The 27,143-nt window shown below is 59.4% G+C and overlaps 1 protein-coding gene across 3 annotated transcripts in view; it reads right to left on the minus strand.

Moving 5' to 3' along the window:
• Positions 1-9: 9 nt before the first annotated feature.
• Positions 10-27,143, minus strand: part of CRAMP1 (cramped chromatin regulator homolog 1) — a 57,518-nt gene continuing 30,384 nt past the window's right edge. For all 3 annotated transcript variants that reach the window (XM_058711183.1, XM_058711182.1, XM_058711184.1), the window contains 15 exons: positions 22,135-22,220; positions 21,591-21,714; positions 19,787-19,868; positions 18,220-19,362; positions 15,386-15,563; positions 13,359-13,540; positions 13,191-13,265; positions 10,799-10,880; positions 9,883-9,987; positions 9,519-9,697; positions 8,995-9,063; positions 8,206-8,437; positions 7,390-7,554; positions 6,293-6,438; positions 10-3,888 (listed from right to left, as the gene is read on the minus strand). In XM_058711183.1, coding sequence (XP_058567166.1) covers positions 3,724-3,888; positions 6,293-6,438; positions 7,390-7,554; positions 8,206-8,437; positions 8,995-9,063; positions 9,519-9,697; positions 9,883-9,987; positions 10,799-10,880; positions 13,191-13,265; positions 13,359-13,540; positions 15,386-15,563; positions 18,220-19,362; positions 19,787-19,868; positions 21,591-21,714; positions 22,135-22,220 — 3,013 coding nt within the window. In that variant the 3' untranslated portion in view covers positions 10-3,723. The remainder of the gene's footprint in view (positions 3,889-6,292; positions 6,439-7,389; positions 7,555-8,205; positions 8,438-8,994; positions 9,064-9,518; positions 9,698-9,882; positions 9,988-10,798; positions 10,881-13,190; positions 13,266-13,358; positions 13,541-15,385; positions 15,564-18,219; positions 19,363-19,786; positions 19,869-21,590; positions 21,715-22,134; positions 22,221-27,143) is intronic.

A 27,143-nucleotide genomic window follows, 5' to 3' on the forward strand; every position in this document is an offset into this window, starting at 1 on the left:
CTCGGGAAGTATTAGATCAAGTATTAGTATGTATTTATGCACAATAATAAAAACAGATTTACAAGTTGAACTGGAAATTTAAACATAAGAAGTTTAACAGCTTTTGTTTATTATATTAAATAACCAAAACACCTTTTATTCCCAAAATTGGTAAAGAATAAATAATATAATTTACAATATGGTACAAAAAATAATCAGGAAGGACAGGCATTCTGCTTTATACATACACTGTATATGTATATTTATAATCTATAAAACAACTTCACATCTCAAACAAGCCGAAACCTTAGATGATATGGCTTAACGATTATCAAAAGAAACAGCGGTAAGTTCTGCGGCCCAGACCATAGCTCTAGCGCCAGCTATCCTGTTACAAAACAAAGGGTCCAGGTTGCTGTAGTGCTTCCAAGACTTAACGTGAGTTACAAATTACTGCGGGGTCCAGAGAGGTCTGACAGGAAAGGTTTGCGGTGGGTTTCTTCCTTTTTTTTCATAAGACAAGGTGCCTGCCCTATTTTCTCACAAATGCATTTGATAGATCTCAATGTCTCAAAAAAACAAAAAAACAAACAAAAAAAAAACCTGCTGCTTTCCTCCTCTACTGGTCTCCAAAATCTTTTATTCCATAACTTTTCTTTGCACAAGTTTGGATCCCATGCTGCGATCAAGTTAAAAGATGCTATCAAACTGAAAAGGACACCCTTTCCAGGATTCTGATGCTAAGTTGGATATGTGAGAAGGCAAGTAGATCAATGGATGAAATGTTTTCAAATATCCCCACTCCCTGAGCAAGTACTCTACACCTAGGAGATACGGAAAGATGAGGAAAATGTCACCAACAATCCTATGTGGGGCCTCCAGCTTCGACTTCTGTCTCTATTTTCTAGAGTGTAATGCTCATCACTGGATAGTCACCATAGGAATCAAGGCCCAAACACACCAACTCCCTGGAGACCAGCTGTCTCCCGTCTCAATCTTTAAAGAAGATGAATCAGCAAAAAGATCCCAGACAGCAGTAGACTGACTCGGGAGGGATTTTCTGAGGAACGGCCCTGGTCTCACAATGTGCTCGAATGCACGAAGAAAGCCAGAGGTTCACACGGAGATGACAACTTTCGTCGGGAAGGCAGAGGAAGATAAAGGAAGAGGGAAGTTTCTCTGCTTGGGTCTTTCGAAAATTCCAGCCCTTAACATTAGCTGCTTATTTTTATACACATACATTTAGGCTGGGAGAACACACACCCTCCTTTTAATGCTAACGACGCCACTTCCCCTTAGCGTGGCGAGCAAATGCTTATTTATACCTGTCTGGTTGCTGCAGAAGTGGAATCGTGTCAGCTTTATTACAGGTGAGAAGAATCCATCCACTGTCCTCATTAACCCACCTCCCAGCTGGATGACACTCCAGAGAGTCTGTGGTCCAGCCCCCAAGGGGAGGAGACACTAAATGGCCGACAAAAGCTGATCCAGATCCCTACTTGTCCTCCTTTTAGGTGTCATTGAGTAACCTGGGCCACCCTACCCACCAGACTGCCTCGGGGCGTCCCCTAAGGAAAGCAGCTTAAGACCTTCTACCATCTCTGGCAACGTGCACACTGCCACCAGGCACTGCTCCCAGCAGCGGTGCTATAATGTTACTTGGCGTCTCTGGTCCCAGACAGTGGGAGTAGGAGCAAGTTAGGAGTGGCCTGAACTTGGTCTGGTGTGCTAACCTACTAAAGACCTAACACAGTCAGATGCCCAGGGACAGATCTGCTGGTCTTATCACCTCAACGGGGCGCTAATTCCAGGAAACGGATGGATGGATCACAAAACCACATAAGCTAGTTTAAAGACGCTGTGGTTCAAGGGCTGCCATCCGTATCTCTTACTAAAGGGGCGCCATGTCCCTCTCTGACACATCTCCAGAGCTTTAGGACTTTCTGTAGGAGTCCAGAAGAGTGCTTTTATTGGTGCTATTTGGACCCAGACCCAGACCAGAAAGAGGGAAACCTCCTTATAGGCAAGAGCTCTGAGAGACACTTAAGACGAGGGAAAGCTACTGCCCGGAAGCCTGCCCTCCTCCACTGCTCGGGGAGAACGACCCTGCCCGCAGCCGGTAGCGGCCACATCCGTCTGCTGAGATGATGAGAGCAGGAGCATCCCCTCTGCTCGTATAAGACCTTTTCTCCCTTTTCACGCTGCCTCAACTCTTCACAGCGGACCGGGAGAGAAGCCCGCGTAGAGGGCCGGGGCTGGCCCGGGAGGCTGCCGCTCCATTCTGCTGCCAGTCGGGAAGAGGAAAGAGAAACGGTGGTCAGTTCTGGCGGGTTTCAGAAGCCAAAGAGCCTGGCTGCGGGGCGGAGGGTGAAGCAGCAGGTGGGAAGGCGGGACGCAGGTTTCACCTGAGCAACACCACAGCACTGGCTCCCGGCCGCCACGGATGCGGCCGCATGGTGCTTTGTCTGTGGAGCCTCCCTAGGCCGAGAAGCAAAGGAGCTTGTTGGCTCCGCTCTGCGGGAAGACCGGGCACGGAACCATCTGCAGCGATGCCAAACGGTCACCGGGGCCGGGGAGCACACCAGAGGGATGTGGTTTTTGTGTGCTCCGACTGCACCCAGGCGTTCTGACCTCTGCTTGCGTTCCCTGCGCGGGAAGAGGAGAGACAGAAGGCCACGGGGTGGAAATAACGTGAAGGATGAAATCTGTGCGCCCGGGAGGCTCTGCGCGAAAGCCCACGGAAGGGACAGGAGATGCCGAGGCAGAGAAACCCCTCCCCACAGGGCCCGTGCGGTCAGGTGCCGGACAGCAGCACGCCGGCAGATCAGGAGCTCGTTGGCAAAGGCTCAAGTGTGGTCCCAACAGAGAGAGAACATCTTAGTTGACCAAGAAGAGACTCAGATCACCGGGAAGAAACTTGAACACAGGAAGGAAACCATTAAACTCTGCTCTTCTCTGACATCTCCTAATTCTCAAAACACGAGGAAAATTTTTTCCAACCGGTTTAGCAGAACTTTTTCCTAAAAGTCCACACAACCTGCGTAAAACAGGATTCTTTCCTCCTTCCCATTGAGTCAGAACAAACCTCTAGGTTTCTGCGGTGATGGCACCCGTTAGGCCGCCCTGTGATCCGAGGGTCCTCTGAGGGGTCTGCTAAGGGTAGAGACCCCATGAGGCAGAGCCTAGGCCATGCCCTGCTGTCCCTCCCTGTCATCACTCTGCAGAGAAAGCAACCCAAGAGTGCATAGGTTTGGCAGAAAGAAAGCAGCGGTGGCTGGAAGCATCCCTGCAGAGAATGGGGAGGCCGCAACTCCCTGGGACCAGCGACTACGCCAAGGCACACCCATTCCTTTCCCTCAGAAAGAAAGCCCACTGGAACATCGAACACAACAACTGAGGCAGAAGCGTGGGCAGAAATGTGGTCGCTATGCTGACCCTAACAGGAGACCCCATGGCTGGCAGGGAATTGCTCCAGCCCCATGGCCACGGCTGACATAGGCCCTTCCAGAGAATTCGTCCTCGTGTCCCGCACCACCACTGGCCTCTGCCCGTTGGGACACGACTTGCTGCGTGTTGTGCGTTCTGGGGTGAAGTTCCTCTGTTCGGACCGTCCTCTGGAGGGCCTGGGCTTGATTTGTGTTTTCTCTAGCCTGAAGAGGGCTACACCTACCACAGTTGAGGACCACCAGCCATGTGAGCCCTCCTCTGCAGGCTCCAGGATGCCCTGCCAGTGACGAGGTGTGGTCACTGGGACAGGTCACCGACGGGGGGCCCACCTCCACTGCCATCAAACAGGACCTCTCGGCGGCTGGGGTCGGCGATGGCTAGCTCTTGGGCCAAATCATTGAATCGAGATATGTAATCGATGCTGTTTTCGTTCATCATGCACACCAGCTGGGAATCCACAACCTGTGGGGCGGAGGACACAAGGGAAGACCATGTCAGCCGGTGACTGGCTGGCTGCTGGACTGGAAGCGAATGGCCACCATGACTTCGGTGGATGGTCAATGAACCTGGCGTGTGTATAGTGAAGATTAGAATCCCCCAGCAACTAGCCATGTCACAACGGCTATTCTGTCACTTTGAGCACTGCCTCTCTTGACAGGTGTGCACAACAGCTAACCAGGCTATCCGGCGGCCGGGATCAGAGTGGTAGTTCCCAGCACACAACACTTACGGGAGACGATCAATAAGCAACGAGGCAAATGAGACGGAAGCAGAGATAGCGGGTGGCCACGGGGGTGGGGAACACATGGCCAGGAAAGAAATAAGAAGTGCAAAGACCGTGAGGGAAGACAGGCTTTGGCTCTTAAAGAAACGAGCAAGCTGGCGGACAGGGCAAAGGAAGGAAAACAGGGACAAAGACCAGTGTGTGCAGAGCAGAGCCCCGGGCACAAACACAGGAGACTCGGTCGTCAGTGTGTGTCGTCTGCCTCCTTTGCAAGGGGCGTTGCTTTTGGGCACTCAGGGCCCAGAGCAGTGCCTGGCATGGAGTAGGCCCCGGGTAAGTATTTGTCAATGAATTGCATAACACAGTGAATGAATGAGAAGGCTTTGGAAAACTCTGGGTACGGCTATGGTAGGAACCCGAATTTTAAATTTTTTATGAGAGAGGCGCCCGGCCAACTCAGTTGGAAGACTATGTGACTCCTGATCTTGGGGTCACGAGTTTAAGCCCCACAATGTGATGAAGACATTACTTAAATAAGTAAACTTTAAACTTTTTATGAGAAGTATCATAGAAACTAAACTTCGTTTTCAAAAAGTAAAGCAAATAATGTCTCTCTTCTCCATGTACGTTCCCCATCAGCTTCATCATTGTCAATCTGGGCCAGCCTGGCTCCACATTTCCCACCTACAACTCACACCCATCACCTCTGTTCACATCTTTTCAGAAGGGCCTGGAGAGGGCCTAGGATGAACCCGGGCTGATCCTGGGATGAACCGGGGGTCAGTCTAGCACGTGCCCAGGATGAACCTGGGGTGGGTCTGGCAGGGCCTGAGGTGATCCTGGGGTGGGCCCAAGAGTCTACACTTCTAACAGCCCCAGGCACTGCCGAGCTGCTCTGGGGACCGCCTATGAACCGCGAGGTCCTGGCGTGCCGTCTACGGGTACGTGTGCCGCACTTGTCTGCACGGACGCTGAGCGCTCGTAAGCGTCCGCGCACAAACAGGAAGGGGACAGATGGGCTGTGCACGTGACCGCAGAGCCATGGGGTTTAACAAACGCGCAGGGAGGGTGGGTACGGCATTCTTCTGTCTGTGTCTCTGTCGGGGCAGAAGGTCTGTTCACATCCCGGGTCGGCTCGAAACTCTGCAAAGCCTCCCTGCGAGGCCCCCACATCTCCAGACACAGGTGAGGACTCACAGAAGCTGAGGATCCCTGGGAGACAGCCGTGAGCGCCCTTCCCTCCAGAACCTGACTATAAAGTCCCCAGGAGATACCGCTGACACCTGGACGTCCCACAGGAAAAGTATCTAAGAAGTGTTGCTTGAGAACCTAACAACTGACTCGACCCTTCGGGGTCGGGGGACCTAGATGTGGCGTTCTCTCCCTCTTAGGCACATCCTCTGCCTCGGTCTGAGTGCCGGGGCTGCATGCCCCACACTAGCTCAGTGCACCTGTGTCCACTCCGTCGATGGGCACCTGTCCTCGCTGGCCTCACCTGCTTGCTGACACCATTCGCTCCTTGTGGGGTGGGGACCCGGGGAGCCTCGTGAGCAGACAAAGAAACGGGCCTCTCAGACCGAGTCTCAGCTCCACGTCGAGGGTCTGCCATCACCTGACGCAGGCAGGAGCCCGGGGGAGCAGAGCCCACTCTCCAGCTTCGCTGGCCAGCAGCCTCCTGCCACGACGCAGGGGAATGCTGCCCGTGCTGTCTCTGCCCGTTGGGGGCAGCGTCGATGATGGGCCTCTACCACTGACTGCACTGTCCCTGTCTATCAGGGAGGGGCAGCACCGATGACAGGTTCGCTACCACTGCCGCCCACTCGGCTAAAACCAGAAGCAAGGCGGCGAGGAGTGGCACTCCCGCCTCGGGTCATGCAGCTGCTGTAGGACAGAACGAGATCCAAAGCCTGGCCGGGCTGCCCGCAGAGGCCCAGCGGTTGGCCCGACACCAGGGCGTCCCAGGCTCCCAGCCTCCGGGGCCCAGCTGTCAGGGTATGTCACGTGCCGCCCCGCAGGAATGGATGCCGCCTCCCTAGTCAGGAGAACTCGCAGCTCTCAGGCACCACACGGGCCGGCTGGAGGGGAAGGCCAGCTCCGGGAGGCGGGCTGGTGGTGGAAGTTGGGCGAAGGCCGCGCACTCACCTCAGCGACGTCAGCCAGGGACCTGGACACGAAGGAGTCTCTCGAGTTGCCATCCAGTAAGCTGGGGCCCAGCAGAGAGGTGCCGCTGGGGGGCCCCGTGGGGGTCGGCAGCATCTTCCGGCTCTTCTCCGGGGAGATGAAGCTCGCTGCCGAGAGAAGGCGAACGCATGCTGAGGCTGGCTAGCCCGGACCCGTCCAAGGGGAGGATCCCGCGGGCCGCACGGGGCCGGCATCAGCCCCATGCTCGTGTGGGTGCAGCCGTTGCGCGGTGCGTGGCCCTTCCCACACGGGGAGGCTGGCAGAGCTCTCCGTGCAGCGTCTGGTTGTCACCCTCTCCTCCGTGTAAGGTAGTCTCTAACTTTTCATAATTTATATTTGACCTTGCAAACACCCGCACTGTCCTATGCGATTTCATCATCGACGCTGCCTGCCCATACCGCCATCGATGGAGCCCCCACCGTTCAGGGCCACCAGGCCTGGTGCCCACACGTGCGCCGACCCGGCTCATCGTGTGTACAACAGCCCCTTTCAGGGGCCACCAGTCCCCTGACCACGCTCACGCCCGGCTGCCCTCAACACCAGGTGCGCTGACCCCGACGTGCCACAGGAGCTCCTCCTGCGTAGGCCACAGAGGCTGGTGTGGCTGTCCTTAGCAGCACCTCCCGCCATACGAACACCTGGCTCCTGGGGAGGGGACCCATCCCACGATGCTCTGATCTTCAGAACACGCTGAGGATGGGGGAGGAAACTGAAAACCCCCCGAGCCGCATCCTACCCTGCCGACAACAACAAGGGCAGAAGACCCGCGCAGGCAGGAGCCAAGATAGGGGGCGGCCCAGAGAAAGGCACAGGAGACTGAGGGGCGAGGCACCCATCTCAGCTGGGCTGAAGGTCACACGTGTCCATGTTCGCCATAGCACGGTGACGTGCATTTCCCCTGCGTTAAGTGCCGCGGGATGAACCCCGAAACAGGATAGGAGTTCTAGGACTTCTGCCGCAGTGCGGAGACGTTAGACTCCAGTCCCCGCCTGATGTGCCACGGGGAGCCCGCTGGCGCCCTGCTGGCCTGCGACGACGACCCAGGCGTCTACACTCACCAAACAAGCTGCTGAGCGACGAGTCTGTGGGGTCGCTGGGGCACCACTGGGGGTCGTGGGTGGGGGAGGCGATCCAGTCCGGCTGGGGGCTGCTGGATGGGGACGGAAGGCTCTTGGAACTGTCACTGCCATTCAGTTTCGCTGGAGAAAGAGGGACTCCCTCACCTGTCAATGGACACCGCGGATCAGAGATGGCAGTGGGGGGGAGGGGGGGAGAGCACCCCACCTCCCCAACCTGCCATCAACAAACAGCAGCATGGCACAGTCAGGCACCACTGAGCATCTAGACCCGGGGCCACGTGGGACCCCGTGGAGGATGAACAATATTGGCCTGCAGGGGAGACCCGTGGTGGCGACCCCAGTAGCTATGGTTATGACTGACAAGGCCAGACCCCATGTTGAGGGCCACCCCAACCTGTCACTGGTGCCGACACCAGCCCTCTGAGGCACACGCTTCCCAACTTCGCCAGGAAAACGCACGACGGTGCGAGCTGAGTTCTGTGTGAATCCACAGCCGGAAGGAGACCAGCTGTCCGGGGAGCCAGGGAGGCCAGGGCCCCAAAGGCCCCAGGCCAACACCCTCCAAGGGCCTGCACAACCAGGATTCACAGCTAGCCAGAAAGAGGCCCTCTCTGAGCCTTGGGCTGCAGAGGCCTTGCGGGCCCTCCACTGGGGCCGCCCCCACAGGCAGCAGACGCTCCACACCCCAGAGGGGACTCAGGACGGGAGCGTGCCCAGCAAGTGTGCAGACACCTGGCAGGACGTCAGGCCCCGGGGGACCTGGAGAGGAGGGCGCACGGGCGCCCCGACCCTCACCATACTGGCCGGAGCTGATGGCGATCTCGATGATGGAGTCGCTGATGTGCGTAGCGGGCTCGCCCTGCGAGAGCACGTCCTCAGGCGGGCCGGGCAGGGAGATGTCCAGCAGCGCGGAGACGTTGGGCGGGGACAGGCGGCTGCTGGAGCCCTCCGGCGTGGGCACGGGTGTGGGGAGCCCGTTGTGGAGGGGAGCCTTGGCCAGCTCAGATAAGGAGAGAACAGGTGAGCCCTGGGCGGAGACACAGCGGGTCAGTCAGGAGCATAGAATGCAAAATCAGCCTCAGCTTCACGAGCAGTGACACGTGACAGGCGGACTGCCGCATACAAGGACCTGAGCGGTCGCTTCTTCCTCCCCAGCGAGGAACACGCACAGGGGATTCACTTCTGAAACCACTCCAGGGCGGGCAGCGCGGGAGGGCCTGGCGGAGGCGGCCGGCAGGACAGCTGGTAAACCGGGCAGAGGGGTAGTGCCGGGGGGGGGGGGGGGGGCGCTACCCACTGCCACCCTCCTCCACCTTGGCCCAGGACACTTAGTCTTTCCAGGGGCGCATCTGAAACAGGCCGCCTTGCGGAGGGGAAGGAGGAAGGACCTGAGGCGGAGGACACACGTTCACCTGTCTGGGCGAGGCAGGTGGACGGACAAAGCCACCGGGCGGCAACGGCTGTCTGTGTGCCCTTGCCACAACCTCCGGAGAAGCAAGGGTCACAGGAAGACCCCGAGGGTGGGGGCCTGGCCTAGGGGTCCCGGGGCAGGCACTGTGCTCAGCAACTGACAGCACATCCTACCTGGAAACTGTCCGTCACTGGCTCCTGCTCAGGCCTCGAGGGAACGCTGACGAACGGGCCGCTGGCGCCCTACAATACCACCAGGACAGCCCGTGACCCTCCGCCCACACCTGGGGTCGTCTGCCAGTTCAGAGGGCAAGCCAAGTCCCAGCAAAGCCCAAGGGCACGGGTGGTGGGGGGAGTCGGAGGCCAGGCGGGGAGACAGGGCGAGCGACTTCTGCAGACAGACAGAGAGAGCTCCACGCCTGTCTTAGCTCTGGATCCTGCCGCATCACAGCAAGCCTGTCCCCACTGCCTTTCTTGGTGGCTCTCCCCTCGGGACCACACGATGCTCACCCACGCCATGGCCTCCCTGGTTCAGGCACTCTCCTCCGGCCTACTGGGGCCCGTCCACTCCTCAGGCAGAACTGGGAGCCCAGCGTGACCTCAGCCCCGTGGCCTTGGTGCCCACATATCTGGAAAGTGACCGACCTATCCCAGAAGCTGGGAGGGATGCGAAGGAGCCTTTCTATAAACACACTCACCCCCACGGCAGGGATGGGGTCTCCGTTCTGGTGGGTGCCGGTGGAGTCCTGACCCGGGACGGTAGCGGTCACCTCGTCTGAAGAGAGCGGGGAGATGCCAGACAAGCCCTCAGTGTCCAAGACAGGCAGGGGGCTCCCGGGGATGATGCCGGCACTTTTAGCTGCCAAGTCGATAGCACCTAGCAGCAGAAAGGACATTTCGAACCTCGGCTCCAGGGACACCCTGACACGTGCCCCAGGGGGCTCCCTCACACCTCATTTCCAAGAAGGCCAAAGGCCCCGAAGGGTAACCACACACAAGGACTGCAGGAGAGGAGAACAGAAACCTTACTTGGAGGCTGTCGTGCTAACGACAGAAACTTACTGGCCAGATGACCCGGGGCCTGGGGTGGAAGGGCCTTGGGCACAATCGGCCGAGACAGGGCCGCTTTGGTCAGGGAGGACTGGATGGGCCGGAACGAGCCTCTGCCTGTGTGGACAAGAACAGAGACAAGACGCGTCGGCCTGCACCCTCTGACCGCACAAAGGGGGCCGCGCACGGTTTCCTTTGAAGCCGCAGACAGAAGCTGAACCGTTTCGGGAAGCACTGAGCCTCCCAAACCCTTGCTGACGTCTGACAGGGGTCAGACGGGGTCAGACGGGGAGAAAGCCCCGGCTCCCGGGACTCAGCGCCGCCACGCTCCCCAGGCCGCTGGAAGGGTGCAGTCATACTGCCGCCGGCTTGGGCCCTAAGGGGGACGTGCGCCCGCACAGCCTGACTCTGCCTCGGCAAGTGGGCGCCCCCGCTGGACGGGGCAGCTGAGAGTGGGCACGAGGAGCCATCGATGCTCTGGCGCGTGCGCCCGACAGGTGCAGATCGAGGCTGGCTTAGAGGGTGCGTCGCGGAGTGCAAGCTCCGCTCGCCATCCCTACTGTGTAACAAAGTGTCCCTCAAAGAGCCAGGGCTCCTGCTGCGCTTCCAGACCCGCGGCAGCGTGCCAGGCACACGCCGAGGTCAGGCCTGCCGGGGGCGGATGACAGGTGCTCCCCGGACACTAGCGAGCAGAGCCTCCAAGCCAGGGCCCCCGAGCCCATCTGTGAAGGAAGCTGCCCGCACCCCACCTGCCAGGGGTCCAGGCCCGCCGCTCCACGGCCCCGGCCCACACAGGGGCACACCCGGTGTTTGTGGACGGGACGCACAGAGGAATGCTGGGGAGGTCATGCCGAGAGCCAACGGCACAAACGTCTAGCGTGCCCAAAGACGAGGCGGGTGTAGCGGAGGAGCGAAGCCGGGCACTTACCAGTTATGGAAGAATTGGACAGGATGGAAAAGGAACAGACGTTGTGGGACTGGTTTTCAGATGGCCGAGGAAGCAGTGTTCTCTGTGGAGGAAGAGGACCTGTCATCAGGTGTCACCTGTCATCAGGTGATGGAGAGACCCTGGCACCAAGAATCACTCAAGGGATGAGTGACGGGCTGGAGGGGACATTCCAGGTAAGAGCGGCCCGAGGGGAGCTCCGGCACTAGAGCTGATGATACGAGGGCCCCCAGGGCACCCTGAGGACAGCTGTGTCCATGGACCCCAAGTCCCTGAATACTGGAGCCTCTCCGGGGAGAGCCCTGGGGAGCGATGCCAGGCTAACCCAGAATGCCCCCCCAGTCCTGCACAACTGCTCACGAGCGCTGGACGGGGACGGTTACGAGACACACCCTAGATCTGGGACTCCTCACGTTTGTGGTGAAGAAAATAAAGTGGCTCCTTGCGATGCAGACGGGCAAAGGGCCTTCGCCACTCTGCCCACCCGTCCCTGCTCCTGGCCTAGGTCTCCTGGGTGTGAATAATTAAGTGCCAACCGGACCACCGCCTAGTAGGGAATTATGGGAATTGCCAAAACGGTTAGTCACTGAAGTAAAACGTGAACGCGGTCTATCTGACACCACAAAGCGTCACGAGACGCTGCCGGCTTTGGGTGCACAGGTGTGGTCTCCCTATCCCGCAGAGGCTCCCCGAGGCGTCATCACAGAGAGAAGGTGGCTGCTACCAGCGCCGCTAACGACACAGAGGGCCGACAGGTCTGTTCAGCTACCAGGAGGCAGCCGGGCAGCCCGCTTCCGCGGCAAGGAGCCGTGCAGGTTGTGTGTTGGCCTCGCTTCCGACGCGCGCCGTCGGAGGAGGACAGGAAATGCCGGGGCTGCAGCAGCCCCGCCGCCCTGCCCTGGGCGTGTGACAGCAGCCTGGATGGCAGGGGAACGAAAGACCAGGGCCGTGTGCCAATGACACTTTCTATAAAACCGTAAACGCAAAAGAGCACATACTACGCGCGGTTCCGTTTACGTGAAACGCTCAGAGGAAGCAAATCCACAGAGACAGAGAGTGGGCTGGTGGTAGTCGTGGCTGCCAATGTCTGGGGGGGGGGGGGGGCAATTCAGGTAACGTGAAGGTGTTCCGGGATCAGACGGCGGTGGCAGGCGCACAGCCCTGGGAATGTACTAATGCCACTGAACAGTACACGTCAGACCTTTACGCCACGCGAATCGTGAACCGGTAAGAGTCGTCACAAAACTAAACAGAAGGCCGCCACGGAAGGCCACGCAAGTCTGTAGTCCTGGATGGACTCCCACGAGCCAGCCAGCATCCTCCCGCTTCCCCGGGCAGGACTCGCGAACTTCACCCGACACGCAGCTTCCACGCGCGGCGCACACGGGACCTGGAATACAACCGTCTCCCACATCCACAGGGGACGTGTTCCAAGACCCCCCCGGAGGCCTCCAAGTGCACGTGGCATCAAACCCTGCGTGGGCTTTTTCTGTGTGGACACACCTGCGATCAAGTTTGTAAGTTAGGCACGGTAACAAATCAACAACGCCGAGTAACGATGCGGTAACACGATGACGATATACTGGAATGGGAACATGTGAGCGTGGTCTCGAAAGATCTCAGCGCCGCACGGACTCCTGTCCCTCAGCTCGTCGCCCACGTGAGCGGCACAGGCACGTGACGGAGCGAGCCTACTGCTGCCCTTGTGACGAGCTGTCAGGACGACGTCTGCTCCCCGCTGACCTCGGGTACCATCCGCGGCTAAGGGGGGGCCGCTCTACACCATTCTGCGTCAGCCCTGTCGTGTCAGCTCATTTCTAAGGAAGTTCATCTCGAGACAGGAAGACGACAGCACTAAAAGAGACCTACGCGTTTATTCTCACGTAACACGTTGGTCAACGTCTAAGCTTATGGTTCTGTCAGAATCCGAGCGTCACCCCTTTTATCTTTCTACCTGTAAGTACAAATGCCCCTGCAGTCGCAGGCCTGTCGCTCCCGGGCTGTGCCCTCGGGGCCACATGTGGCTCCTATGGGGTCTTCGGCACTCACTGTTAGGAGCTCAGGAGAGCCATTCCGCCCACCTTGCCAACTGCTTCCGCTGACTACGTACACATAAACAGAGGCTCCGACAGTCCTCGAACGTATCCCCGCCCGGGACGCTCTTGGGACTCAAATCCCCACAACTTCCTGGTTGTTTTGCAAGGGCTTTCTAAGCTGTGCAAAGATTATCATTACTTCAGGGCACAGTCAGAGCCCCCGTTACTACTCTGTCCCAGGCACAAGAAGGAAGGAGGGGCGGAGGCCTCGGTCTCACAGGAGGAGCCGCAGGAAGGCCGAGGGGTGGGAGCACCCAGACTCCCGAGGGCACCCTCACCTGGACCACCAATGGCTTCCGCAGGTGCCGGTTCCGCAACTTCCTGGGCTTCGGTAGGAAGAAATCCGACTGCATCTGTGAGGAGACAGCGCGGGCCTGAGAGCGAGCCCCCAGAGCCCCCGGACGCAGGGCCCCCCACTCCGCCGGCAGGGCACCGCCCCCACTTACGCTGATGGAGTTCAGGTGCTGACGGAAAGTCAGTTCTGTCTCCTTACTGGGAGAGTAGAGCTTCCCATGTCGGCTGTTGGGCGGCAAAGTAGTGGGGACAGCGAAAAGGCCACCGTCTGAGTCACTGCTGCCTGTGCTGGAGGGGCCAGCCACCAACAGGGGTCTCGGCGGGTTTCTCAGACCTAGAGACCAAAGGATAGCCAAAACAACCACTCACCCAGCAGCACCCCAGCGCAAACAGAGCGGTCTCAGGAAGAGAACTGGGAAGGAATTCGGGACAACTATTCCGATTTCAGTCCCCAAACCTGCTTCCTATCTTCTCCCTGGAACTCTAGCTCCCACTGTGAGTAAAACCTTGGCCCTCGCTGATAAAGGCACTCTGCTGCTTTCATCGACAGCAGGAAGTGCAGACAGGCCTTCAAAGACATTTCAGAGCTGGAAGAACCTTCCAGACCATCTTGCGTAGACCAGAGGTCGGCAAGCTTTCTCTATAAAGAGTCAGAGAGTAACTGCTAGCTTGCTGGGCCATACAGTTCTGCAGCTGTGGCATAGGCGGCCAGCCCCCAGCAGCCTGTGCGCCTCCGCGAGGCCACGCGCCACAGTCTACCGGTCCCGGCTCTCAATCTCTGTTACACCAGAAACAGCCCGGAGATAAAAGGACAGAAAACATTTACTTAGGAACCACGACTTTGGGACTCTGCTGCTTCCTGCATGCACCCTCACTTCGTGGTGGACACGGGTCCCCTCTCCTTAGCTCATTTGCAAATCTGTGGAATTCAGCTCCTACTCGTGCAGTCCAGAGACAGGCCCTCTAGGCACCAGTTGGACTCTGGCACCACAAACGTATTGGTCTAGAAGGATCCCCAATTCAGAAAGAGATGGGTGTCAGGGTGCCTGGGTGGCTCAGTCAGTTAGGCATCCGACTTCGGCTCAGGTCATGATCTCAGGGTTCCTGGGTTCAAGCCCCACGTCGTGCTCTGTGCTGGCACCTTGGAGCCTGGAGCCTGCATCGGAGTCTGTCTCCCTCTCTCTAACCACCCACCCCCCTCCCCCCGCTTCATGCTCTCTCTCTGTCTCAAAAATAAACATTTAAAAAAAAAAAAAAAAAAGAAAGAAAGAGATGGGTGTCTAAGAACGTACAGAATTACGTAATTTTAAGAACAGAACGGAAGGCAGGAAAAGACCACACCATCCACCAGCCAGCCCCACCATCGACACTTGAGCCTCCATCTGCAAGGACACCAGACCCAGTCTCGGTCACCCCAGAGGACACCACACGGTGCTCTCGTTCAACAGGCAGGCTGTTCCCAACACACAGAAAACAGGAAGCTAGTGACGTGCTCAGAACGCCTCAGAAAACAACCCCGGAGAACCACTAACACACAGGACGCTAAGTCTGTTCGGTCAGATTACGAACAAGGCGTGGGGCTGGTGGTCATCACACAGAGACCCCGGCTGGTGAGGGACGTTCAAGACGTCCAGGACGGCCGAGGTCCTGCAGTGAGAGCACCCACCTACAGGGACTGTTATGACACCCTTCACACCTGGCGAGGACGCACAGCATGTGCCCGTCCTCAACGCCTGTTGCCCCGTGTACCAGGTAACCCAAGTCATGACCTCGAACTTAAGCTGCTCCCCAGTTACAGCTGGGACAGAGGAACAGCGCAGACGGGCAGGCCAGAGTTAACTTCTCGGGAATCCCTTAACCCGAGGGCTGACTTGTAACGTGAAGGGAAACACTCCCTTCTCCGACTCGCAGCCGCCGATTCAGCATGTTAGAGAGGCTTCCGCTGACCTCACAAGGATCCCCCGAAGCGACCCAACTGTCACGGGCCACCCCTTGTTTCCCACCGGGAGCGCCCCAGGACCTCAAAGCCTTATGTGCCAAGCACGTGCTCACCTCCCCGTGAGGGGTGGGGATTTCTGCTCTAACACCCGGGCCAGCGGGGCCGGGCGTCAGGCATCCCCGTGCCCTCAGCTGACACGGCCCACGTGTCCAGGAAGGCACCGGGACGGACGGGTCTCACCTGAGGAGCAGGACGCGGAGCTCGGAGAGAAGGCCTTGCTGTTGCGCAGGGCGGACTGGCTACGCGGGCAGCGCGGGCTCCGGGAGCTGACGGTCACCACCTTCCCTGGCGGGGTCGCGGACTGCTCCTCTTGGGCGGGCCTCGCCGAAGCCGTGGAGCTGACGTTCCCTTCTGGAGCCTGGGACAGAAAGGGCCACCACAGGAGCCCAACTCAGCCCGTGAACAATGGTTCTGGGACGAGTGTCCCCGAATGGAAGGCAGAATGCCCTCAAGCTTAGGGCACACCAACAGGCTCAGAGACCACACTTCTACAACGGCAAAGGGCAGCGTCCCCAAATCACTTGGCAGAAGGCCACTTGTAAAAGCCCCCGGTCGGGGAGGCCCTCAGGGGCACAACCATTCTCTGCCCCTGGCTTTGCCGCCCGTAGGTGACACGGACAGGCCACCCCCTCGTGCGGTGACAGGAGGCAGCGATGTGTGAAGGTAGCGGGTCTCCCACCAGCCTACGAAGTGCTCGCGCTGCTGGAGGGAGCCGCTGGATGGCCGGTGACACCAACCACGTTTCAAAGGCGCGCCCGAGGGGGATGCACCGACCTGTCCTGATCCTGAGCCGGAGAGTCTCTACAATTAACCACGCTCACAGTCCAAACGCCCTCTGCGGAGTTGGAATGCCAACCTCGGGGCTCTGCAGGCCCCAGCGCGGGCTACTGACCCGCAGGGGCCCCGGGGGGAGACACGCCCTCAGGCCCACCTCAGGCCTCACTCTGGTGACCTCCTCCCGACCGGCCCCAGGGCCCACCGGACGGAGCTTTCTGTGAATTAGGGAGCCCCGTCCCCTGCTGTCAGCACAACCTGGCCTGCTCTGCTTGCTCAGTGACCCTGCGTCTTCCTGTGCCCCCACAGCCCCTGCCCACCTTTCCCGTTCTGTGGGACCCTCCCTCTCTGTCCCCTCCCACGTGGCTTATCCGGCGTCCCCATCCAACCAGCCAACAGCGCGCCCAGCAGCCTCCCGTCGAGGTCCCGGCTGTCTGGGGCCCGGGCGTCCGCTGCACTTGCTCGCAGGCTCAGCCGGCCCGCCTTTCACTCAAGGTCTCCGCGCTCAGCTTAGGCCTCTGCCCGCTGGTTCTCACACCTGAGCCGTATCAGAATTGCCTGGGTCCGGAGGTCCAGACGGGGTCTCTGGGCCACAAGAGCCTGCATCTCCCACAAGTCCTTCCCCAGGAGACGTGGAGGCTGCTGGGCCCCACCCTGGGGCCATGGGTCTGAGCACCCTGCTTTGAGTTCCCTGCAGTGTTTCCAAGCTGCTCCTCCCTCCTCTCCCAGGCAAGGCCAAGGCCAGGACCCGTGTCCCCTGCCGCCCCAGGCTTCTCAGGAGCTGGCCTCACTTGGCCTCCTTCCCCAGGGTGCCAGACATGCTTCCGTCTCACCAGGATCCTCCCCTGAGGCCTCCAAAACCCTAACTTGAGATTGCTTCCTAAATTCCTCATCTCTGTCCAGTCACCCAAATACGGCCCCTGTCTGCACGCAGGTCGCTGGCCTGCACACCACTAAATCTAAAGGCCGCTGCTCACCCTTGGGCTGCACCCATGAGGCCTCTGCAGCATCCGGCCAGTTCCCACCCACCCGAGAGCGCCACCTCCCCCACGGCACCACTCGCACCCTCCACGTACTGCACCCTCCACGTACTAATGGAGCACCTCTCAGAGGCAAAAGCCATGCGGGGACGCAGCCAGGAAGGGGATGGGGAGCCTGAGGGAGAAGGGTGGGAGAGGGGGGAGGAGGCTCACCGAGAGCCGTCCGCCCAGGAGAAGCGGGTGTGCTGTGTAGATGGGACTTGGCGCCGAAGGGTCCACAGGGACCCCACAGTCCCGTTCTGTCCCCCAAGCTCCACTCCCTCCTGGCCACCATGTTCTGCCCGGAACTCACGAACCCTCACGCTACCGCTGAGCCCACACAGCAACTTAGGAACCCCCTGCCGCAGACTCTGTTTCTTGTGCCCAGGAAAGCCCACCGGACTTTCTCATCGGTGGCACCTTCCCACCCCGTCTCTGCTGACTGGGCGCCCCAGGAGGGGGTCACAGCCACTCCCCTGGCTTAGGGGCCACCCCACCGCGGAGCCTCCTGAGGAGCCCCGGAGCCCTCACCCCGTGGGGCAGAGCCGGCACCTGTCCGTCCTCACCCCCTCCCTCCTCTGAGCCTGTGCCACCGTCCTCCAGGACGGCCACACTAAAGCACAAACCGCCCTGTCATTCTCTCCGCTGAAACTCGCGACGTTTCTGACGTTAGCCGAAGCCCAACCCCCACTGGGCTCCTGGAAGTGGCTGCTGCATCGCCGTCCCCTCGGCCAGCACGTGAGGGCTCAGCGTGATTACTGATGCCTAGCAAGGCACGTCTTACTGGTCACTGTCATCTTTGGACCCTCGTGTGAGCCACGAAGGACAGTGCCCAAGCCTGGCAGCAAACAGGAGCCCTGCTCTGTGAAGCACGGCCTCCCTGGTCACCCCAGTCCCTCCTGCTGCCCTTCCAGCTGAGAGCCCTGGGGTGCATGGTCCCCCTGGGCCCTCCTCCCCTCCTGCTGAGAGCCCCGGGGCACATGGTCACCCGGGTCCCTCCTCCCCTCCCGCTGAAAGCCCTGGGGCACATGGTCCCCCCTTCTCCCCTCCCTCTGAGAGCCCTGAGGTGCATGGTCCCCCCAGTACCCCCTCCATCTGAGAGCCCTGGGGCACATGGTCACCCTGGGCCCTGCCTCCCCTCCCGCTGAGAGCCCTGGGGGCGCAGGGTCACCCCGATCCCCCCTCCTCCCCTCCCGCCGGGATAGCCCGGGGCGCACTCACCAGCCTGGGGTTGACCTCGGTGGAGATGAGCTTCAGGAGGCAGCTGAGCAGGCGCTGCTTGTGGAAGGTGGGGGGCGGGGAGCCGCCGCGGGGGCCCTGCGCCTGCCCGCCGGGGGCCTGGCCCTCGGGGCCCAGCACGGCCAGCCAGTCGTACTCCAGCTGCAGCTTGTTCGGCTTGCCCATCATGAGGTAGACTTCGGCCAGCGTAAGGCTTTCGGAGGTCTGCAGGTTCCAGCCCTCCTCACGGAGCTGCTGGGCGAGCCGGCTGGCAGGGACGTCCTTCGGAGGCTTGGCGGCAGGCTGTCCCTGAGGCAGGGGTTCCAGGGGGCTCCCCTTGTCCTGGGGCTCCTCCGCAGGTGCGTCTGCCAAGTCTTTAGTGCAAACATCTGGCTGGAGCCCGGGACTGGACTGAAGCTCTGGACCCTGTGGGGCCCGGACAGGGGATGGGGCCCCGGCCCGGGCAAGGTCAGCCGCCTCCGCGCTGCCAGGACCACGAGTCTCTGGGGAGGGGCACCCCGGGGGCCGCGAGTCCGTGCATCGGCACTGCTCGGGGATGATGAGGTCCTGACAGGACTTCATGTAGCGGGGGAAGGGGTCAAGGAGGGAGAGCTCCTCCTCCAGCTCTGGGAGCTGGCCGCAGGTGCACGGCACGTCCCCGGGCTCTCGGGCGGGGCCATCTGCAGGAGCAGCCGTGGGGGTCTTCTCGAGCCGCGCCCCCGGATCCTGGAGCCTGTCAGGAGTGTCTAGACCACCGAGGCTTGGGGCGGCCCCCTCCCCGGGGGCACTTTCAGGGGAACTCTCTCCGGAGCTCTGCGAGGCGTCGGTGGACGGAGGGGGACGTCCGGGGCCCTTGCCCTCGGCGCCACCCCGTGGACACTTCACCTGGCCCCTGGCCGTGCCCTGGCCGCTCTGGATGCCCAGGATCTGCGCTGGAGGCAATGTGTGGGTGTCCCTGGCGCTCTGCCTGCACCGGCCGCCCTCCTGCCAGTGCACCGTGCAGAAGGCTTTGGAGTGCACCACGCGGGCCACGCCCGGGAGCGGCGTCAGCGTGCAGCTCTCTCCGGGGAACAGGTGCAGGGCCACCTTCTCCTGCGCGGGTGCCGCGAGCGAGTGCTGCAGCTGCCGGTCCTCCAGCGTCTTCCGCTGCCACAGAGGTCAAGGAGCAGCCGCAGCAGTGGGCCCCACCAGGCAGTGCCGGGCCTCGCACAGACCACCGGCCAGGCACCTCCTCCCTCACCGATGTCACACCCAACGAGCCGCTCCCGGCTGGGGGCAGCCCGGGACACAGGAAGTCTGGGGCTGTCCTCGGCCGTGCCGCTCAGCCTGCCAGCGGGGACGCCGTGCACGCCCCCTATCCCGAGCCACGTGGACCAGATGCCGCCACCGGCAGTGTGGACAACAGGAAGGAGCTCACACCCGAGCCCCGGGACAAGGGGCTACAGGTTTAGTTCTGGTTCTACGCAACCCCGTGGGCCCGCTGTACTCTCAGGCCAGAGAAGCGAGACCCCACCCTCAGGCGCAGTGGCCGCGGAGTTTGGGCGAGTTTGTTTTAGTAGGAAAAGGATACAATCCGCACTTCGTGGAGCGCCCACTTCTGTTTTAAGAATTCGATGAGGCTGGAGACCTTCCGATGGAGCTCCACGATCATCCTGCCGAGAAATCACAGGCAGGACAAGGCGGCCATTACACAGGGAGGGGACCTTCTGAAGGGCAGCGCGAGGCCATGAGGCGAGGCCATGGGATCGAGGAAGGGGTATCAGAGGGGCCGAACCCACAGTACCCCGGCAGGCCACACACTCCTTTTTTTTTTTTTTTTTTTTTTTCAACTTTTTTTTTTTTTATTTATTTTTGGGACAGAGAGAGACAGAGCATGAACGGGGGAGGGGCAGAGAGAGAGGGAGACACAGAATCGGAAACAGGCTCCAGGCTCCGAGCCATCGGCCCAGAGCCTGACGCGGGGCTCGAACTCACGGACCGCGAGATCGGGACCTGGCTGAAGTCGGACGCTTAACCGACTGCGCCACCCAGGCGCCCCACACACACTCCTTGTCTTAAAAGTGAACCCTTTAAATTGAAATAACTAGAAACTCACACGAAACCGTAAGAAAACAAGAGCAATCCCTTGTGCCCACTGCACACAGTACGAGATCTCCCTCAGGACACAGGCCGTGATATGACCCACCAGCCTATTCTGTTAGCACCTTTCAGGTCCAGAAAGCGTGGCCTGACCAGACTCAATCAATACCAAAAAAAACTTAAAACAAGGAAACAATGAGGTCCGGACACAAACAAACCTCAAAGAAGTCCTGCTCCCATGGAGCGCCTGGGTGGCTCAGTCAGTTGAGCATCTGACTTCGGCTCGGGTCATGATCTCACGGTCCGTGGGTTCGAGCCCCGTGTCGGGCCCTGTGCTGACAGCTCAGAGCCTGGAGCCTGCTTGGGATTCTGTGTCTCCCTCTCTGTCTGCCCATTCCCCCCTGTCCCCCAACCCCGTGTCTGTCTCTCTCTAAAAAAAAAAAAAGGGGGCACCTGGGTGGCGCAGTCAGTTAAGCGTCTGACTTCAGCCAGGTCACGATCTCGCAGTCCGTGAGTTCGAGCCCCGCGTCAGGCTCTGGGCCGATGGCTCGGAGCCTGGAGCCTGTTTCCGATTCTGCGTCTCCCTCTGTCTCTGCCCCTCCCCCGTTCATGCTCTGTCTCTGTCCCAAAAATAAATAAAAAACGTTGAAAAAAAAAAAATTAAAAAAAAAAAAAAAAAAAAAAAAAAAGTCCTGCTCCCTGAAAGAAGCCAGACCTAAGACCACATGGGCACCATTGTCTTTAGTGAACTGTCCCCGTCAGGCAAATCTAGAGACAGACAGCAGATGGGTGACGGCTGGAGGCTGGGGCGGGGGGTGGGGGGGGGCGGGTGCAATTTAGTGAAACGTTTCCTTTCGGGGAACCGAAATGTTCTGGAGCCAGACGGAGGAGATACTCATACAACGCTGTGCGAAGGTCCTCAAGGTCCCCGAGTCAGATGCCTTGACGTGACTAACGGTTAGTTGTACATTATAGAATTTGACTCAACCACAAAAGAGGAGGTATAGGGGCACACCCAACACGGGGCACCGTACACGAATCAGACCTACACGCCCAGGAAGATGACGAGAGAGGAGCGGAAAGGGGTTTTGAGGGTAAACACAAGGGAAAGATTCTGGAGCCATCAACCTGGGAACCACATCCTGCACCCTGTGCTCGGCCCACGAGCACCTGCCCAGGTGGGACACCGGGTCTGAAGGCCACAGTGAGCGCACGCAGGGTCAGAGAGTGCGAAGGCCTGTTCAGAGCACTGGGGGAGCCCCACTGCTCCCCACGGATGCCAGAAGTCACGTTACCTGAGCCTCGGGTTCTGAGCCAGGCTCTGCACGCGGGCCCAGGCGTGGTTGTTCCTCGGCTGCAGCTCCACAGGGACTTTCAGGGGCAGGCGCACCGGCTTCTGGTCCTCGTCGTCACTCAAGCCTATGACAAGAAGGGGCCGTGAGAGCCGGGCACAGGGACGCCAGTGCAAAATGTGAAAAGGTGCTCCGGGCAGACGGCCTCAACGAGAGTGAGACTGGCAGGGGAGCCCGCGAGGCTCCACGTTCTGAAGGAGAACTGCGACGTGGCCGCTTGTGCACCTGGGAGCCCGAGCCACGGACCAGGCTGCGACGGGCCAGGAGAGAGTCACCTGCGATGCCGGCTGCCACTTGGTCTGAACGGCCCAGGGCCTCTGAGGGCACCCCGATCTCCTATGCGGATGCGCTGCCGTGACCAGGGGTTTCAACTGCAGGTGCCGCCAACCGGCAGGACCACGTTCAGTAGACTCTGAACCAGCGCGAGACTCCGAACCGTCCATCGAGAGCCCGCGTGAGCCCCTGCCCCAAGTCCATGTTCACATACCGTCCGGGTCACACAGCTTCTTCAGAGCTCGGCACATGGGCGCTTTGATCCGCAGGTTTCTCCCTTTGTAGCGCACGGTGGTGGCCCTGGGAACAGAGTTTCAAGGAGACAGTGAAGCCTCCAACTGACCGGCCGCTCCCTACCCGGCACACACACAAGGGCCAGCGTGCCCAGAACACACAGAGCCTGGGCAGGTGAGGGTCCCCAGGAAGCTGCTGGGTCACAGCTATGCACGGCGAGACCTCATCAGGACCCGGGCGGTCCCACTATTTTCCTGCCCGAGCCTCACACTGTAGAGGACATCTGCGCGCCCTCTGGCCTGGCGACTGGTGTGGCACCAGCTGCTGTCCATCCCCTGGAAAACCCACCTCGCAGAAACCCCCATCAGACATCAAACGCGTGCCCTTCTCTCCTTCCCTTCCACCTCCAGTCCCGCGAGAGAAAGTCTGAGCCGCCCTCGCGATGAACACCACTGTAAACCACGGCAGTGGTGCCCGGGGAGTACGGGACGCTCTCAGCCGGCAGGCACGGTGCCACTTGTTCGTGCTCTCCAGAACTGACCTGTGGGCACATCCAGACTGTCACAGCTGTGGGTGACACTCCGTCTGGATGCTGCTATGGCCAAAATGTATACAGTACACAAACTACAGTAATTCCATGTAACCGGCAAATAGGAAAACCACAACGGTAGCTCCTTTCAAAAAGCACACTCAGAATGCTCCAGAGATAATAACGGCCGGCTGCTCTGCAAAGCGGCAGTGAAGTCACGCACGGGCAGGACAAGTCCGAAAGACGCCGCAGCGCCACTGCCCTGGGCCCTGCTGCTCTCTCGCTCTGCCTCCGGAAAGTCACAGAGGATGCATGTTGGCTGGAGCTGCCATACAAAACACGGACCTCCGGAACGAGCTACCCGATGCCAGTGAGCAAAAGCGGTTTTCATTTTGGAAAAATGGTCAAGGTCTGTATACCGACTGTGCGTTAACCAGTTCTTCGAATGCTGGCCAGCTGGGACCCCCTCCAGGAGAGCTGCTCTGTCCTTGCCATTTCTTTTTTTTTTTTTTTAATTTTTTTTTTTTTTTTTTAACATTTATTTATTTTTGAGACAGAGAGAGACAGAGCATGAACGGGGGAGGGTCAGAGAGAGGGAGACACAGAATCGGAAGCAGGCTCCAAGCTCTGAGCTGTCAGCACACAGCCCGACGCGGGGCTCGAACCCACGGACCGTGAGATCATGACCTGAGCCGAAGTCGGCCGCTTAACCGACTGAGCCACCCAGGCGCCCCATGTCCTTGCCATTTCTGAGAAAACCTCGGTGAAAAAGTTACAGAACGCACGCGGTGTGCTTCCAAGGATGTGAAAAAAGTGACGGATTTCTATCTGTACGCACTGATCTCAGAAGGACACGCGTGGAATCTGTGCACACAGTTACTTCTGGAGAGGGAAGGGGGTGGGGGGCTGGGGTCCACTTCTGTTTTACACCGAGGGTGTGCACCACTGACGTTTTTACAAGGTCATACTGGCACACCACTCACGTAGCTTTACACAGTATCGCCCTGAAATGGGAGCTTCGAAGGCCAAGGGCACCCTGCAGTGGGGTGCGGCTGGGGGGCGCACACATCGCACATGCCACAGCGCGTCCCAACCTCTGCCTCTGAGGAAACAAGGCCGCACGCCCCTCCTCCTTGGAAAGGAAGCTGCTCAAATTTCCAACACGGGTCCCCTAAAGGGCAGACTTCACCACTGCCCCCCGTTGAGCGTTTCTAGGGCCAAGAGGGAGGTGCGACGTCGGGCAGGGCTGACGGCTGGAGACAGCCTCCTCGCACAGAAAGCTCAAGAATTCCAGCAGCGACACGTTCGTGGCCTCTGCCTCTGTACCCGCCCCCCGCCGTCCCCAGCGTACCGCTGGGCCCCCTGTGCCGGGAATCCGATGCGGGATGCCATGAGCGGCACTGAGGACGGGCAGGCTGCCCAGAGACCAGGGGACACCAGGTGGCCTCCTCCCCTCACTGTGTCAGGTGGCACGATTCAGAGAATGGCGTCTACGCGGAACGTGCCCCTCGCTCCACTGAGACCAAACACGTGCAGTATAATCATCTCAGTCCGGGAAACGGAGGTGGCCACGTGTGGCCGGGGGCGTGCCACAGATGGCCTCAGTCCCAGCCCGTCCCCAGCGACAGCTCTGGGGCTGGCGGGCCTCGTTGCCCGTCACTTCTCATTCTATCTGTGCCAAACCAACAACACAGGGCGGGAGGGGCCATGCCAGGGGGCACCTGCGCTTGCAATAATCACATTTTCCGTTAAACTGCTCTTTTGAGACTTCCTTTTTTTTTTTTTTTTTTTTTTTAAGGTGAAATTGAGCAGCCTTTGGTACGACCAGAACATTCTGAGATTACAATCCCTTCCCTATTCTCTCAAATGGAAGTTCTATGAGTGGCCTGAGGCCAGAGCCTGCGGGGGCAAAGCCGTACTTGAGCTCGGCTCTGGGAGGCCAGGCAGCAGCACCCCAGGGCTCGGCGTCTGCACGAGACTCACAGGTTGCCCTCCGACAGAGGTTCACACAGAGGGCTCCAAGCAAACCGCCCCCCCTGTCGTCACTTTGACACAACAGGCAACAAGCTAATTCCTCTACACGTACATGCACAGGAGCCTGGCTTTCCCGTCTGCAAAATCACGTGATGAACCCAGAAAGCGCGTGCTAAATCTATGCTGCCCGCCTGCAACCATCCTAGGGAGAGGGGACCTCAGAGCTCTCCTCAGCCCGTCTGCTCCCAAGTCCCACAGATCTGTAATGAAAGGACACCCACAGTTCACCGAACAAAGCCTGCATGAGAAGCAAGGACGGGAAGGCACTTAAATAAATGCCCCACGAGCTCCGGCCTTAAATAAAGCTGCAGTTCTCCACGGGCACCGTACTGATCCCCCCCACCTGCTTCACCTTTACGGGCCATTTCCTCTGTTTGTGGGAACCAGGGTCTGCTGCTGGAAGAATGGACACATCAGGCAGGGGGACACAAGGGAAACCTAGAGACAGACCCACACAGCAAGGACCCTGGCTTCACACAAGGGCGCAAAGAGCCAAAGGAGGAAGGACAGTGCTTGCAACAGATGGAGCTGGAGTAAGCGGTCACACAGCCCACAAAAACCCACCCCGGCATAAAGGGCACGTCACGGATCACGGACCAAAATTTCCCACCATAAGACGTGCATACAAAGACACGCAGCAGCGCGTGACCTTCGGGCACACAAAGTTCTCGGACGAGACCCAGAGGTCACGGCCTGCACAGAGAGATGGCGGACGGCACCCTGGCGGGACCGGGCACCTCGCCCTGCCGTGGGCACCACGAAAGCGGGACAAGCTGCGGACCGGGGGAAAACACTGCCCGTCGCCTATCCGACACGAGGCTCGTGTCTGCGAGGAGGGAAACAGAGGCAAGAAAAATGCAGTTTCAGGTAAGCCTCTTGACGGCCCGCAGCCCCCTAACACCTGGAGCACGCCCGTGACCTTCCGCGAGGAACTAATGGCAGCCTTCCTGCCTTAACGTTTCTGTTTGATTAAGGACTAAAAGTTACCTTAGCCTAACAGGAGCTAGCCCCTCCAGGTCCTGAAAGCCTGCTTCCAAATTCCTTAGAGACTCACCCTGTCCCTAACCCCCACTAACTTAAAAGCATATACTCAGCCACTCCTCACAACCCCAGTGCGGCTTTTTCTGCCCACGGGTCCTGGCCCCCTGCTTTAATAAAATCACCTTTTTGCACCAAAGACGTCTCGAGAATTCTTTCCTAGCTGTTTGCTCACGAACCCCATCAGACGACACCTGGAGAACTTTCTAAACTCAGTAATAAGGAAACGGACAGGAGATTTGAGCAGGCCCATCACCAGAGACAGAAGGACAAGCACAAGACATTCAACGTGGTCCGTCGCCAGGGAAACGCGCACCAACACCACCGGGAGATGCTGCTGCCCGTCCCCAAGGACGGCTCAGGACAGCTCAGGACAGCCGCCACGCCAAGCATGCAGGGCATGGGCAGCGCCCGGGACGGTCCCTGGAGAGCGGCACGCCATCTCCCCACGGAGCGGCACACGCTCACCTGTGGACTTGCCCAGGCGACACGGAACACACACCCGCAGGCGAAGGTTTAGAGCAGTTCCTTCTGTGTAACAGTCCGCGTTCCTCACCAGGGACAGACCAGGGGACGGCGCAGCGGGGACACTGCTCTGCAGGAAAAGGCATGAACTACGGACCCACAGGGACAGATCTCAAGAGAGTACCGCTGAGTGGAAGATGCCAACCTCTGAAGGCCACACGTGGCATCACCCCATTTGGATGGCGTTCCGGGAAAGGCAGGACCACGGGGGTCAGAGAGCAGCTGAGGGGCTGCCGGGGCTGGGTGTGGGAGGCGGCCACGAGGGGGTGTGGGGGTGACGGAGCCACCCGTATCTGGATCGGGGTGGTACCCAACTCTGCGCACTTCTTGGAACTCAGAAGAGCAAGTGAAAGGAGCCAGTCCGAAAAGGACGTCTGCTGTACGACACCAACTCGGCGACATTCTGGAAAAGGCAGCTGTGCAGACAGTAAAGGTGGGAGGTCACCGGGAGCAGGGAGGAGGGAAACGACCGGGGAGCACGGGGACTCCCGGGGCAGTGACACTACCCTGCAGGATCCTGGAACGGCGAAGCAGGACACTGCACGCTTCACTGTTGTTTACGGGCCATTGTGAGACACAGGCACACATACTGAAGACGTCAGCTCAAAACCCACTTACTGACAGCGACACGCGGCACGCGCCACGGACCAGAGACGAGTCCACAGTCCAGCAGGGGAAAAAGACACATTAAAACACGACAGGACAAGTAACACACGCCCCCACGCGCATGCACACTCTGGATGCACTCTTGCGCTGGTAAATCCAGGTGAAGGGTACGGAGCTGTCTGCCATACCTCTGTTCCAACCTTTCCGATGTTTAAACTTTTTCACGATAAACTGCCTGGAAGGCGAACAGAGTGACC

The sequence above is a fragment of the Neofelis nebulosa genome, chromosome 18, assembly GCF_028018385.1.
Source record: "Neofelis nebulosa isolate mNeoNeb1 chromosome 18, mNeoNeb1.pri, whole genome shotgun sequence".
NCBI lineage: Eukaryota > Metazoa > Chordata > Mammalia > Carnivora > Felidae > Neofelis > Neofelis nebulosa.